Genomic DNA, 15,227 nt, shown 5'->3' with positions numbered 1-15,227 from the left:
GCAGGAAGCGATGGCACAAGTGGTGGCCCTTCTCTCCTGCACTGTAACACTCCTAGAAGCCAGAAGAGCCTGTCCTCAGTGAGCGTGGAGGAAGGACAGGCTGCACGGGACTCCCAGGCTCCTGACCACGTGCACAGGGGCTAGCTATGAGCGCTCAGCCATCCCCAGTGCCTATAGGAGAGGGAGAAGGGGATCAGGGATTGGGTACCCACCTCAGAAGGCTTGTTGGGTGCCCCCTGCCCTTCATCTAAAAACAGGTGACTTTGTGTTCTGTTCTAGCCCAGGATGGCGGCCCAGGTGACACTGGAGGATGCGCTGTCCAATGTGGACCTCTTGGAGGAGCTGCCTCTGCCAGATCAGCAGCCCTGCATAGAGCCCCCACCGTCCTCGCTGCTCTACCAGGTGGGCACCTGAGCAGCTGTGGGTGCATGGCCTGTGACCCTGACCTCTCTTCACGATGGTCTTTCTCTTCCTTTCAGCCAAATTTCAACACTAACTTTGAAGACAGGAATGCATTTGTCACTGGCATCGCAAGATACATTGAACAAGCAACTGTCCATTCTAGCATGGTAATACTGTCTTGTCTTTGTTTCTTTCTGGGGAATGGCACATTTGGATGGCAAATATACACTGTTTTGGTATTATCATGATAGGCTATGTAGTGAGGAAAGAGAGAAGAGAATGAATGAAAGGCCTTATATTTTAAAGGAAGTCTTTATTTTTCTTTTTATAAAAACAATGATGCTCTTTCTGAGAGTTTAGCATGTATGGCCCGGAGGAAACCTTTGTCAGCGTTTCGAGGGTGCCCCGTCCTCTTAGCGCCCCTTGTCTCTCTGTGTCTGTGCTCACACAGGCGGGTGAACACCCACGGGGGATGTAGGTTTGTACATGATTTGCATTGTTATTATAATTACATATTTTAATGATCTCATGAACATTTTCATATATCATGAAAATGTGTAAAGAAAGTAATCTTTAATGGCTGTATAATCCATTTTGTTAATGTCCACAATTTAACTACTGTTTCACATTTACCCATTTCCCCTTTTATCTAATAAAAAATGCTATGATGAACATCTTTCTAAATATTGACTAGACTTATAGAAGTGAAGTTAAAGGGTCAAAGGTTGTGAACATTTTAAGGTGTGAACATCTTAAAAACATTGTCAGATTGTAGTTGACATTTTAAAGAGCATTTATGTGTTTTTTACCATTTGATGGCAATCCTCTTCCGATGGATGCTGTCCATGGATTTTAAGTGCTAAGGGAACCCCAGCTTTTCCTCCTGCACATCCAGGCTGGCAGCCCTGCCTCTGAGTCTTCTCTGTGAACCAGGAGGCTTGGGGGATCCAGTGGAGAGACCAGGAGGACCTGGTGTGTGCTCATGCTGCCCTGGGCAGGGCGTTTGCCTGAGCCCTTCCCCGTATGTCCCCCAGGCCTCCATTGCCAGCAAGTTGTTCAGGGTTGGATGGAGGCAAGTGTATAGCCTTGCTCAGAAGTGCCAGTGTGGCACTGACACCCCTCTCTAGCCTGCAAAGGCCATGGGGGGTGTTTTAGGTGGTTGTCGTGGCTCCACCACTACGCCCCAGTGTCACTAGCTTCTTAGCAGCTATTTCTTGGCACACAGTCCACACTGCTTGTCTGTCCATTACAGGGAGACAGGGAGAATCTGGTAGTTTATGGCGCTTTGCCTAGATTTCAGCCAAGTGGCACCTCCTTCTTCATGAGTTTTCCCCTACCTGCCTTAGATTTGCCCTGCATTCCCTTGCAGAATGAGATGCTGGAGGAAGGCCAGGAGTACGCGGTCATGCTGTACACGTGGAGGAGCTGCTCCCGGGCCATCCCGCAGGTACCTCTCCCGCCCCGCCCCGCCCCTCCCCGCCCCTCCCTGTCCGGGCCGGGCCGCGTCCAGTGCATGCTCAGCCCCGCCCCTTCCTTCAAGGCCCTGCCCCCATCCCTGCCAGGCGAGTCCCCACCGCAGCCTCAAGCCGGGGTTGGAGCGCCAGCTGGAACAGCCTTGCAGCCACTTCTAGCTGCACTGAAGCCTCTTTAAGTAATATTTGTTCCTTTATTCCCAGGTGAAATGTAATGAGCAGCCTAACAGAGTGGAAATTTATGAGAAAACTGTGGAGGTCCTTGAGCCTGAGGTCACAAAACTGATGAATTTTATGTACTTCCAGGTAAAGAGCAAAATAATCCAAGGGTTTAATGCTGAGGGGTGGGATGCTGGCCTTCCACTCATCACTGCCACCAGAACTCACTAACAAAGTTCACGTAAATTAAAGCAGCCACAACAGTTTCTGAGACAAAGGGAGCTAAAGCCTTTGACAGTGCAAAGCTGGACTGGCCCTTTCAGAATAAATACTTCTTTTGTGTTTCACTTCTCTTCTGTATTTGAGAGTGAATTTGTGTTTTCTTCGTGAGGCCTGCTTTTTATCAGTTTCAAGCACAACGTTTTGACCTTGCCAGTTTGTGCTTTTGATACATCTGGTTTTTCAGATATTTTCTTTCTCTCAGCCTTGCTCAGACATACCATTCCTGGGGGTCCCTGCCCTGGCCTTGGCCTCCTTCTGGCCCCTTGGTTAGGGGAAAAGTGGTCACATGGAAGGGACTTGCTGGCTTTTTAAAGAAGTCCTATGGAAATATCTAAAGATTTTTTATTATAGCTTCCTTTAACAATAGGAGAAGATAGAACTGACTAGGAAATGAATTCCTGTTTTATCTTGGCCAGCTGCAAAAAAAAAAACAAAAAGTTGTCCACAGAAAGCCATACCATATTTTTAGTCATATGTGGAAGCTAAAAAAGTTGCTCTTGTAGAAGTAGAGAGTAGAACAGTGGTTACTAGAGACCGGGAAGGGGAGGTGGGGAGAGGGTGGTCAATGAACACAAAATTGTAGAGATAGGAGGAATAAGATGTAGTGTTCTATAGCAGTCAAGGGAGATTACAGTGAACAACAAATTACTGTATAATTTCAAGTAGCTGGTTGAAAGGACGTTGAATGTTCCCAACATAAAGAGGTGACAAATGTTTGAGGTTATGGACATGCTAAATACCTGATATGATCATTGCACACTGTGTAAATGTACCCAAATATCACTGTGCTCCATAAATGTATACAATTATCATGGGTCAATTAAGAAAAAATCAAAAGAGAAAAAAAAAATTCAGAAACAGAAGTAGATTGCAGGATATTAGAAACTGGGGGGAAAGAATAATGAAAAGTTATTGGTTCATGGGTACAGAGTTTATGTTTAGGACAATGACAAAGTTTTGGAAAAAGAGGTAGTGGAATGTAATTAATTCCACACAATTGTACATTTAAAAATGCTTAAAATGGCAATCCATATATATGTCTCGTCACTATTTTTAAAAAAAGATATTCTCAAAGAAGTGGAGAGTAGCACAGTTACCAGAGGCTGGGAAGGCAAGGGAGGGGGGCGGAGGAAAGGAGGTGGATCGATGGGTGCAAAGCTACAAGTAGGTGGAGGAGGTTCTGGTGTTCTAGGCTGACTATAGCTAGTAATATTGTATTGTCTGTTTCTAAATAGCCAGAAAAGAGGATCTTGAATGTAATCACCACAAAGGAAAGATAAATGTTCAGGTGATGGATATGCTATCTACCCTAAGTGTAGGTATCTACTCTAAGCACATGTATCAAAACAACACACTATCCCACAAATATGTACAGTTAAAAAATAAAAAAGATTTTCAAGAGGAAAAATCCTCTCCCCTTTCTTCACCTCTGGAAGTTACAACTCTATTCTATAGGTGTTTTATTGGAGCATTTTGCTCAGTAATTTTGCTGGAATAATCAGCAAAATTCTTTTACTTTAGGGACGTAGTGGGTCGAGTGCAAAATAATGATTGTCACAGAGCAAAGGCAGTGGGCTTTGCGTTGTAGAAAGGAGTCTCCTTCCATGACTTGTGGAGACGCTGTCCTGGAGCCTCTGAATGTTTTATTGGTGAGCGACAGTGAGTCAGGTGCTGTGCTTGTGACCGGGCAGGGCCCCGTCGCTGACCGGCAGCTTTTCTGCTTTCTTCTCCCTCTGCGCAGCGAAATGCCATCGAGCGCTTCTGTGGGGAGGTGCGGCGCCTGTGCCATGCGGAGCGGAGGAAGGACTTCGTGTCGGAAGCCTACCTGATCACCCTGGGCAAGTTCATCAACATGTTTGCCGTGCTGGACGAGCTGAAGAACATGAAGTGCAGCGTCAAGAACGACCACTCGGCGTACAAGAGGTGCGCGCTGCGGCCGCGTGAGCGCCGCTGCTGGGCCGGGGTGCGGGCGGGGGCTGGCCGGGCAAGCTCCGGGTGCTTTCATAAGGCCGCAGGAGCTCCGGGCGCTCAGCTTGGGCCGCTGCATGCGCAAGATGCTGGAGCATGTGGCCCGGGGAGCGACTGAGTAAGGGGCGGGTGGGTTCTGCAGTCCGAGGGGGCACTCGGTGTCGGGGCTGCAGTCAGAGAGTAGACGCTGCCCCCTCTGGTCGACACTCGCAGGCTGGGCATCCCCGGCCCGTGTGCACCATTGCAGCAGTGTGTACACACGCCCTGTGAACTGTCACGGGTGTCAGGGTCACACTGAACTTCCAGATCCTCAGGACAGCTCTCTTGCATGGTGGTTTTCTCTTTTGAATGTGGAGAACTTCTGGGGAAGAAGCCATGGTGACTTGGCCTGTGCTTCTGGAACACTGGGGGGTGGTTGGTGGCAGGCAACAGGGGGGCAGTCGGTGATACAGGGCGAGCTGTCTTCCAACTTCTGTTTCCTCTTCTGAACAAGAAATCTTAGCTCTAACATTAAATTGGAAAGGAACTGAATGTTATTTTGCATCTTAGATTATGTCTTTATGGTATAATTGACTTGATTTGAGGATGAGGCAGCAATGAGGATGGAGCAAAGTCGCCCAGCGACCTAAGCCTTAGTCTGTGAGATAAGCACAGTGTTCCATTCATCACCTAAAATCAGCTCTGCACAGAAGCTTAAATTTTCAGAAAAGCCTAGATTGCAGAAAATGTATCTGGAGTTGACCTGTTAATCCCTCTCAGGTAGGAAAGTTTCAAGTTGTCTCCGTTTGGGAGCAGCATTTATGGGATTCCAAGGGTGTATGACTTTTTGGTCTGAGTGAGGGAAGGCTCTGGGGGCAGAACCAGCCCGGCCCCAAAGAGCAGTTGCTGTTCTCAACTGCACAGTCACTGGCTGTGAACTCTTGAGCAGCTTTCTCAGCCTTTTTGACTTTGTCAGGGAAATGGGGGAGGTGGAGAGCAGCAGTAGTGTTTAATATTTAAAAGTTGTTAGTTTTTTCTCTCTCAGCAGTAGTACCTTTATTCTAAAGCCCAGTCAGTAAAGTAGTTTAAAGATGGGGCTGCTGTGTGGAAGGCAGGGGTACAGGTCGCCCTACAGCAGCTTATCCCCTGCCCCCACATCCTCACCACTCCAAGGTTCCCCTGAGCACACAAGAGTGGGCCTGGAGCCCCCCAACAGCCATTCCGCTGCCTCTTCCTGTGACCTCTGGGGCCCCCCCCCCAAGCAGTAATCCCCACTCCTCGTATGCCCTCACACACCCACTCACCCCCCATACACATATCCCTTTTTTTGCACCTGCTGGTAGCTACCAGTACAACCTCTTCTCAGTGTCAATGCCATATGGTTATGATGAGACTTGAGGAAAATAGAAAACAGTATTCTTGATTCCTTCCTTAGTCTTCATGTCTCCTGCTCCAGCAACTACTCAAAGCAATAAAGTGGACATGTTTAAAAAGACAAGAAATGTTACCACATCAGTTAATACTAGCTTTAGCTATATAATTTTTTTTAAACCCACAGAAATAACAGTGGCTTAAAGAAGATTGCAGTTTATTTCTCTCTCACCTGAAAAGTCCTGAATTAGGTGGTCTGTAGCTGATTAGGGGACTCCATAGTGTTCAGGGCCCAGGACTCCTGTTGTCCAGCTGCTCTGCTGTTTTCATGCATTGCCTCGTGTTCCAGGATGATTGCTTAAGTTCCAGCTGTCATTTCTGCATTCCAGCCAGGAGGAAGGAAGGAGAAAAGAAATGCTCCACTCTCCCTTATACGTAAACTTTCTAGTGCCTTACAGTGTCTTGTATTATATCTCATGGCCCAGCCCTTGGGCACGTGGCCACAGCTAGCTGCAGAGGCACATTGCTGCTCCATGGAAATTTGGGGCTCGTTTCTAAGAAAAAAGGGAAGAAATAAATGTTGGGGTAGGCTATCAGTCTTTGCTATGGAAACTTTTCTTTAATTAAACCTCCAAGTTTCTCGGTTGTGCAGGCATACCCTTTTGCAGGCAGTTTCCACTAAACTTTCTTGGGGGACAGCCCCAGAAATGCAGAGTTCCCTCCCTCACCCTGTCACACTGCTTTGCTAGACCTCCCAGGCTCAGCATGTGCCTTGAGGTATTACTGAACCTCCCTGCATAGGTCCTTTTGTGTGCATCAAGTTGCATAGTTGCAAATTGGTGGCAGAACCAGAACTCTGAGTGCTTTGGGCACCAGTGGTCCCTGACATGGCATGGCCAGGAACATGTGCTTCTTGTTGGCCCAGAGGGTTCCTAGCAATGAACCTCAACCATGCTGGCTGTCTTCATCGCAGGTCTTATGGGAGTCACAGAGGCGCAGCAGCCCTTCTTAAACTTGGGTACTGGGAGCCCTGTTCCCCGTGTGGGAGGTGGGTTTCCACCAGCATGGGGAAGATGCCTGTGTGCAGGGGCCCCTTGAGGAGGTCCATCAGCATACACAGCAGAGGGATGGGCTGGACATATAAGTTGACAAAAGACTGACTGGAGTCCAGGGCTGGGGACTCAAGGAGGCTGAAATCATAACCAGCTTCTAAGATCCACATTTCTACAGATAACTACAGAGAGAGGAAAGTAAGCCTGATTTTCCCAGATTTTTTTTCTTAAGTCACATGTTGGCACATTGTGAGATGAACTCTTTTTGCTTTCAAAGGGCCGCTCAGTTTTTACGTAAAATGGCGGATCCGCAGTCTATCCAGGAGTCACAGAATCTATCCATGTTCCTGGCCAACCACAACAAGATCACACAAGTAAGGTTCACGTTCTCGCTGCTCTGCTTGACAAGCCACGTTGCTGGTAGGGCTGGGAACCGCCGGTGGCACAGGTCTCTCGTGTGTGTTTCAGTCTCTGCAGCAGCAGCTCGAAGTGATTTCTGGCTATGAAGAGCTCCTGGCAGACATCGTGAATCTGTGTGTGGATTACTACGAGAACAGGATGTACTTGACTCCCAGTGAGAAACACATGCTGCTCAAAGTACGTGCGTGGGGTGGACAGCCTTCCTCTCGTCAGTAGGCTGTGCTTTGTCTAGAATCCTTTTGCCAACTCTTCCTTACTCTCTTGCTGTCGTGTGTGTGGACAGCATCCCTTCCCCTCACACAGCCTGCACTGCAGGCTCTCAACACATCCTGTGAGTGTGTCCCAGCAAGTCACACCTGGTTCTGAGAGAAGGTGCTTGTGGGCCAGGGAATCTTGGGTCAGGGGTTCTCTCAGTAGTAAGCTGGTTTTAGGAGAGCTTATCCAGGATTTTACTCGTTAAAAAACATGATTACTAGGAATTAAACATATTGTGTCACCATAATTAATGTAGGCCTTTGTTGGTCAAGAAATGTGGCCGTTCACCACATTCTTTATTATCATCCTGTTTCATATTGGGGAGGTTTTCAGCTGGCATTTCTTGTTGGAGAGATGAGAAGGCGGCTTCACTATCCCCTTTGCTCTGTTCTCCACCTCCATGCAGGGCGGCCCTGGGGAGGCCCTCTGCTGGTTGTCCACTGGCCAAGTCCCCAGACCTCTTTCCCTGCAGGAGAGCACCACGAGGCAGTCAGGGCGAGCTCTGTGATAGAGGAAATGGCATGTCTATGCCACGGGTGCACATGAGTCCATGAGTCCTTATGGAACACTGGAGATGTGCATGTGGCTAGTGTCATGTTAAAAATTGTTAGATCACATACATTGAAACTTAAACAGTCATGTGTGGCTACGTATTGGACAGTGCAGCTCTAGCATAGCTCTTCTTCTCAGATTAGGACAGTAGAAGATTTGCTTTTTCAGCTTTCAGCAACTGGCCTAGAAGTCAAAAAATGTGCCTAAAAAATATATCTTTGTGAGACTGGGGGAACTGTCTCGGGATATAGAATATTAAATCAGAGCAGAGCTTTTCCTAAATACAATTTCTTACACACACGCACACACACTCTCACCTGCCTTCAGAATGAGCTGGGTGACTGCTGAATCTGATGTTGAGTCATGTTGCTTGTTAAATGTCCTAAGCTGATTGTGCATCTGCCCATGCTTGTTAATGCCACTCTGGGGAGAGTGCTCACCCTAGTGCCTGGTGTTAGCAGGTATGAGGTTAATACTGCCAACCTGGAACTGATGACCTGAAACAGTCGGAGCTGTCCTGTCTCACCCCTGGGATTGGCGAAAGTTGGTGCTGGTGTGTGTGCCCTGGGAGGAAGTTGAATAGCCAGAAGAGATGATGTACCTAACAGTACAGCTTTGTAGGAAGGGACAGCTGTTCCCTAGGATCTTTTAAAAGTGCCTTTTAAGAGAAGAGTGAACTGTGATTTTGAAGTTATCGGTGTAGAGTGTAAGTCCTTCTGGGTAGTTAGATTTGCAGGTCTGAGTTGTATTGCACTGTTTTTTGTGGTTTCTCAGGTCATGGGATTTGGTCTGTACTTGATGGATGGAAGCGTCAGTAACATCTATAAACTAGATGCCAAGAAAAGAATAAACTTATCCAAAATCGACAAGTACTTCAAGGTGAGTTACATTTTTTATATAAATGTTTTTATTGATGTGTGTGCAGTTTGAGTTTTTGGGAAGTGACCACAATCCACTTCAGGAAACACGGGGGCTGGAGGGGCTTTCAGGGTGTGCCCACTCTATCTGCCAAGGTGACGGCTCTTTCTCTCCTTCCAGCCTACATGGGTTTTGTTGGGTTGAACTTGATGGAAATAGGATTGTGCCATTTGTACTCTTACATCTGGCTGCTTTCACCCAGGCTCTTGTTTGCAAGATGCATCCCTGTGCAGCCTGTGGCCATCGTTCTCAGGTTTTCAGTCCATTTGGTAATTGTGCTGTAACTTGTTTATCCATTCTGGTGTTGATTTATAGGCATTTGGTTGTTTCTGGGTTCTGGCTGCCCAAATGGGGCTGCTCTGATCTAGTGCACGGCTGTTGGCTACATGCCCAGGAGAGGGGCTGGGGTCCTAGGCACACCTGTGTTCAGTGTTAGTGGCCACAGCCTGGTGACTTTCTGACACAGCTCTACTGATTTGCTCTCCCAACAGCAGTGGGCGAGTGTCCCATCATTCCATGTCCTTGCCAGCACCTGGAGCTGTCATTTGGGGGTGAGGGGACATCCTGAAGGATGCGTGTGTCATTGTGATTTTATTGGCTAGTGTTTCGTTGTAGTTTAATTGACATTTCCCTGATGGCTTTCCATGTTATTAGCCTTTTGCGTGTTCCCTTTTGTGAAGTGCCACTTCAAGTCTTCTGGGTTTTTTTCTCCTACTGATTTGTACTTCTGGATATGTGTTCTTTATTGGATACATATGTTCTAAAATACATGCATTGTCCGCTACGTGGCTCACCTTTTTACATTCCCCCCCCAGCTTTATTAAGGTATAATTGATAAATAAAAGTTGTGTGTATTTATGGAGTACAAGGTGATGTTTTGATACATGTGTACACTGTGAAATGATTAAATCAAGCTAATTAACGTGTCCGTCACCTCACATACTCATTGATTTTTTGGTGAGGACATTCTTTAGTAATTTTCACGAGTACAATTCAGTATTGCTAACTATAGTCATGGTGCTGTGCATTAGATCCCCAGAACTTAGCCTTATTCACCCTGCCTAAGTGAAATGTCGTGCCCTTGACCAACATCCCCTTCTTCCCCCCACTACCTTTTCACTTTCTTATTGGTGTCATTTGATGAACAGAAGTTCTTCATTTTAGCGTAGTTCAATATATCAATCTTATCAATAATGTCTACTTTAAGAACTCTTTGAAGACAGTAGGCTCATGAGAATTTCCTACTTTGTTAGCTTCTAGAAGCATTTGTTCCCATTTTCCTCTCACTCTACAAGGGGTCTTCAGAAAGTTCATGGAAGGATTCATATTTTCTGTTAATTATATTTTTCCACGAACTTCTTGAAGTACTCTGGAACTGGCTTCTGTGTATGGTGTGTGGTAGGGGGTTGACATTCTTGTTTTTTTCTGATGATGGTCTGATCAGTTGACCCTGCCCAATTATTGCAAAGAATGTCTTTTCCCCCAATGTTCTGCAGTGTTGCCCAGGTCATAAGTCAGGCGTCTCTCTGTCTGGCTCTGTCCAGGTTACTGTCCCATCCACTGGCCCCCCTCCCTGCTCCAGGACCACTGCCTTAACTGCTGTAGTTTTCTAACAAGTCTGCTGATCTGCAAGTTTACGTCATCTAGTTTTGTTCTTTAAAATTATCTTGGATGCTGTCCCTTCACCTCTTGAAATACATTTTAGAATTGGTTTGCTGATTTACACATACAACCCCCCAAAAAACATTTTTTCTCCTGGAACATTGATTGGGATTCCATGGAATGTATAAATCAATTTAGGGAAAAGGGGACATTTTAAAAATATCAATTCTTCCAATACACAAACATGATATATTTCTCCATTCATTGAAAACTTTCTCTAGAATTTTTGGGTGGTATCTTTTTTTGGCTGGCTGGTACAGCGTTTGAACCCTGGACCTTGAGTGTTATCAGCCAGTGCTGTAACCATCTGAGCTAACCGGCCAGCTTATGGATCATATTTTTGTTTGGAGGTCTTGCATATCTTTCATTAGATTTATTTGTGGTTTTTTTTATGCTATTTATTGCAGATTCTTAAAATTTTTGTTTTCTAATTGTTTGTTGCTAGTATATAGAAATGCAGTTTTTACAAAATGACTGGATATAGCTACAAGGTATGCTAATTTTAATATTGAATAGTGTGTAGGTGTGCTGGTTCTCAAATTGTATTTTGTTCTTCTCAAAGTAAAGGAAGGAGTTCCTTACACTTTTTTGTAGTAGGCGATTTACGAAGTAGCTTTCAACCCAAAGTAATTATTAGCATTAGTCATTTTCCTTGTGCTTATGTGCTTGGTGACTAAACATACATAATGACCTGGTTTTTTTTTGTCTTTTGACTACAGCAGCTCCAGGTGGTTCCGCTGTTCGGGGACATGCAAATAGAACTGGCGAGATACATCAAGACGAGCGCCCACTATGAGGAGAACAAGTCTCGGTAGGAGGAGAGGAAAGCTGCTCAGTTGAGCTGTCTATGATGTCCTCGTCGTGCAGTTTCATAACACTCTCCTTGGACATTCTCAATGGTCTGGAGCTCAGTGTCCGATATGGTAGCCCTTGCCACATATGGCTGTTTACATTTAAACTCATTAAGAAATGCAGTTTAAAACTTAATTTCCTTTGTAGCACAGTCACATTTCAAACGTTCAGTAGTTAGTGGTTAGAGTATTTTTTTTTGTCCTTTTTGAGACCGGCCGCACCGTGCTCAGCCAGTGAGCGCTGTGAGCGCACCGGTCATCCCTATATAGGATCCGAACCCTCGGCGGGAGTGCTGCTGCACTCCCAGCGCCACACTCTCCTGAGTGCGCCACGGGCTCGGCCCTAGTGGTTACAGTATTGAACAGCACAGAGTCTTACCATTGTCCGAGAGATTTCCACTGGATGGTGCTGCTCAGGAACATGGAAGTGTGAAGCAATTCTCAGGTGGTGCTGTGCTGGCGAATGCTTAGCAGCCAGTCCTACAGGGGTGGGATGTGTGTGTATGTGTTAATTGAGTTTACAGAACTGTCACCTGAGGGCCAAATCAGCCCAGGCCTGTTTTTGTAAGATCCCTAGAACTGAGAATGGTCTTTACCTTTTTAAAAGGCTGTCTTAGGGCCGGCCCGGTGGCACACTGCTACTGTGTGCCGCTTAGGAGTGTGGCGGCGTTCCCGCCGAGGGTTCGGATCCCACATACAGACCGGTTCCCGCTCACTGGCTGAGAGAGGTGCGGGCGCAGCACCGAGGGTTGCGATCTCGTTGCCAGTCCCGGTCCGGTACGGGCGTGACACTGAGGGTTGCGATCCGTTGCCGGACACGAAAAAAGACAAAAAGGGGAAAAAAAAAAAAGGCTGTCTTAAAAAAAATCAAAGGGTGACTATGTGACATAGACAGTGTGGTTCACAGATCCTAAAATGTTTACTGTCTGGCCCTGTACAGAGAAAGCTGTGCAACCTCCCTTACAAAGGATCTGTAGCTCACAGTTACAAATGATAATAAATACACAATACAGTAGCCCCCCTCACCCACTGGGAATACATTCCAAGACTCCCATGAATGCCTGAGCCACAGTAGTACCGAACCCTATGTTAATGGCTTTTTCCTATGCGTACATACCTATGACAAATTTTAATTTATAAATTAGGCACAGTAAGATTAACAACAGTAACTAATAATAAAATAGAACAATTATAGCAATATACTATAATACAAGTTATGTGAATGTGGCCCCTCTCTCAAAATGTCTTATTGTACTGTATCACCTATTTTCAGATCATGGTTGACTATGGCTAGCTAAAACCATGGGAAGCCAAACTGTGGGTAAGGGGGGGGACTACTGTACTCTTTCTCGTAGATTCCACATAGCCAATCGAGCCTTACAGGATGCTTTTATTGACTTTTGCTGGTTGCCAACCTGTGGTCACTATGATTTTGACAAATGAAGCTGTATCTCAGTCTCAGGGGTTGGCAGACTTTTTTTGTAAATGCCAGATAGTAAATACTTTAGGCTTTACAGGCCATAGATGGCCTGTCACATAATCTTGTTTCGTTTTCTTTTTTTAAACAACCTGTTAAAAATATGGAAACCATTTTGCATGGCTCTAGGGCCACACAAGATGTCCTCAGCCATCCCTGCTGTTGCTGTGCATCAGCATTGTGCTGGTGCCTCCTCAGGTAATGCAGGTCTTTTCCCTCTGTGACCAGATGGACCTGCACATCCTCCAGCAGCAGCCCGCAGTACAACATCTGCGAGCAGATGATCCAGATCCGCGAGGACCACATGCGCTTCATCTCAGAACTGGCACGCTACAGCAACAGCGAGGTGCGTGGGCACCCGAGTGTCGCCTGTATTCTTCTGCACCCAAATATTAATGTTAATTGCTTTGAAAAACATAATTTCATACTACTAAAAAGTACCCATTATCATTGACAAGGCAGTGAAATTGGTGTTGTCTGAGTTCAGCTGTGTAAAAAGCATCTTTTTTTCAGGAAAGCATAATAGACTTCCCAAAAGAAAGGACAGAGAAGAGGCCATTAATTAAGTGACATTTCCTAGGTTAGTGTCATGATTCCAAGCAGCTAGAAGAGAGTGGAGAAGGTAGGACATCCGGAAAGAAAGGGAGTCCTGAGGCTAGAGGTGAGCAGGAGGATCTTGAATATTACAGGGCAACCCTGTGGACATCGTCCACACCCACTGCAGGATGATGAGCTTCCCTGTCCCCCAACCACCAAACACTAGTCACCATGTGACCAAAATGACTGAAAAAGAGCCCAGTAATGCATATGCATCGGGGCCTCCTCTGCCCCCCAGTGCAGGCCCCGGCAGGTGTTGGAGCCTGTGGCGTGTTTGCCTGCTCTTGTCTCAGCTCCAGTGACCAGCACAGCCTGCAGGGTGGGAATCAGGGGCCAGCCCCCTGTGACTTCAGGATGTGATCATAAACCAGGTTAAGGGGAAGCTCTTACACAACGTGGAGAGCTGGTCATACCCCTCCAAATAGGTGTTTTACACCATGCACTTCCTCCCTTCCTTCCTTCTGGGGTGTGAAGTAGCACCTTTATAATGAGATGATGGTTTTAATAAGGAAAAAACCTACCTTTGAATGCTTTGCTCAGTTTATTTTTTAAGAGATTTATGGAGACGTAATTCACATACTGTACAATTCACCCACGAAGTTGCACAGTTCAAAGATTGTTGAGTTGTGTGATCATCATCACAACCCATTTTTGAAAATTTCATTACCCTAAAAAGAAACCTGATACCCACTAGCAGCCATGCCCCCCCTTCCCAGCCCCTGACCACCTACTTTCTGTCTCTATGGATTTGCCTATTCTGGACATTTTTTATATGTGGAATCATAGAATATATGGTCTTTTATGACTGGCTTCTTTCACTTAACACTGTTCCCAAGGCTCATCCATGTTGTGGCATGTATCAGTACTTTATTTCTTTCCATGGCTGGATAATATTCTATTACATGGATATACCACATTTTGTGTATCCATTCATTAGTCGATGGACGTTTGGGTTATGAACATCAGTGTGCAATGTTTGTGTGGAGTAAGTTTTCATTCCTTTCAGGTACATACTTAGGAGTGGATAATGTCACTCTGTTTAACATCTGAGGAACTGCCACGCTATTTTCAAAGTGGATGCCCATTTTACACTCCCACCAGCATGTGTGAGGGCTCTGGTTTCTCCACATCCATATCCTCACCAACGCTTGTTAGTTTCTTTGATCCTGGCTATTCTGGTGAATGTGAGGTAGTATCTGGTTGTGTTTTGATTTACATTTCCCTAACAGCTAATAATGTTCAGCATCTTTTCAATGTGCTAGTTGGCCTCTTTTCAAAAATGTCTATTCAGATCCTTTGCCCGTTTTTCAATTGGGTGATTTGCCTTTTTTACTAAGTTGTGTGAGTTCTTTATGTGTTCTATATACCAGTCCTCATTTGACAGATGATTTTCAAATACTTTCCCCTATTCTATGAGTTGTCTTTTCACTTTTCTTGATGATGTCCTTTGAAGCATAATTTTCAGTTTTTGGTATTCAATTATATATATTTTTGTTGTTGCTTGTGCTTTTTCTTCTTTGAAGAAACCATTGCCTTACCCAAGGTCAGAAAGCATTACCCCCTTGTTTTCTTCTAGAGTTTTGTTGCTTTAACTCTTGCATTTAGATCTACACTACATTTTGAGTTAATTTTTGCATATGGTGTGAGATGGGGTTTGGTTTCATTCTTTTGTGTATGACATTAAGTTTTTGCAGCACTATTTGTTAAAAAGATTATTCTTTCCTCATACAGGTGCTCTCCTCAGATCAATTGACTGTGATCACCCGGGTCTACTTGTAGACTCACTCTGTTCCACTGTCCACATGCATAT

At 45.6% G+C, this 15,227-nt stretch overlaps 1 protein-coding gene across 4 annotated transcripts in view; it reads left to right on the top strand.

The window, feature by feature from the left end:
* Positions 1–283: 283 nt before the first annotated feature.
* CYFIP1 (cytoplasmic FMR1 interacting protein 1) overlaps positions 284–15,227 on the top strand; it is a 62,089-nt gene continuing 47,145 nt past the window's right edge. For 2 of the 4 annotated variants that reach the window (XM_008583616.1, XM_008583618.1), the window contains exons 1-10: positions 284–402; positions 480–569; positions 1,772–1,849; positions 2,079–2,180; positions 4,057–4,238; positions 6,963–7,059; positions 7,154–7,282; positions 8,687–8,791; positions 11,212–11,303; positions 13,049–13,166. In XM_008583616.1, coding sequence (XP_008581838.1) covers positions 286–402; positions 480–569; positions 1,772–1,849; positions 2,079–2,180; positions 4,057–4,238; positions 6,963–7,059; positions 7,154–7,282; positions 8,687–8,791; positions 11,212–11,303; positions 13,049–13,166 — 1,110 coding nt within the window. In that variant the 5' untranslated portion in view covers positions 284–285. The remainder of the gene's footprint in view (positions 403–479; positions 570–1,771; positions 1,850–2,078; positions 2,181–4,056; positions 4,239–6,962; positions 7,060–7,153; positions 7,283–8,686; positions 8,792–11,211; positions 11,304–13,048; positions 13,167–15,227) is intronic. The other 2 variants (XM_008583617.1, XM_008583619.1) reach the window with 2 other exon arrangements.

This window comes from Galeopterus variegatus, unplaced genomic scaffold, assembly GCF_000696425.1.
Source record: "Galeopterus variegatus unplaced genomic scaffold, G_variegatus-3.0.2 Scaffold2979, whole genome shotgun sequence".
NCBI classification, from domain to species: Eukaryota; Metazoa; Chordata; class Mammalia; order Dermoptera; family Cynocephalidae; genus Galeopterus; species Galeopterus variegatus.
The sequence above is the reverse complement of the archived record's forward strand: the minus strand, read 5'-3'. Positions and strand labels throughout refer to the sequence as shown.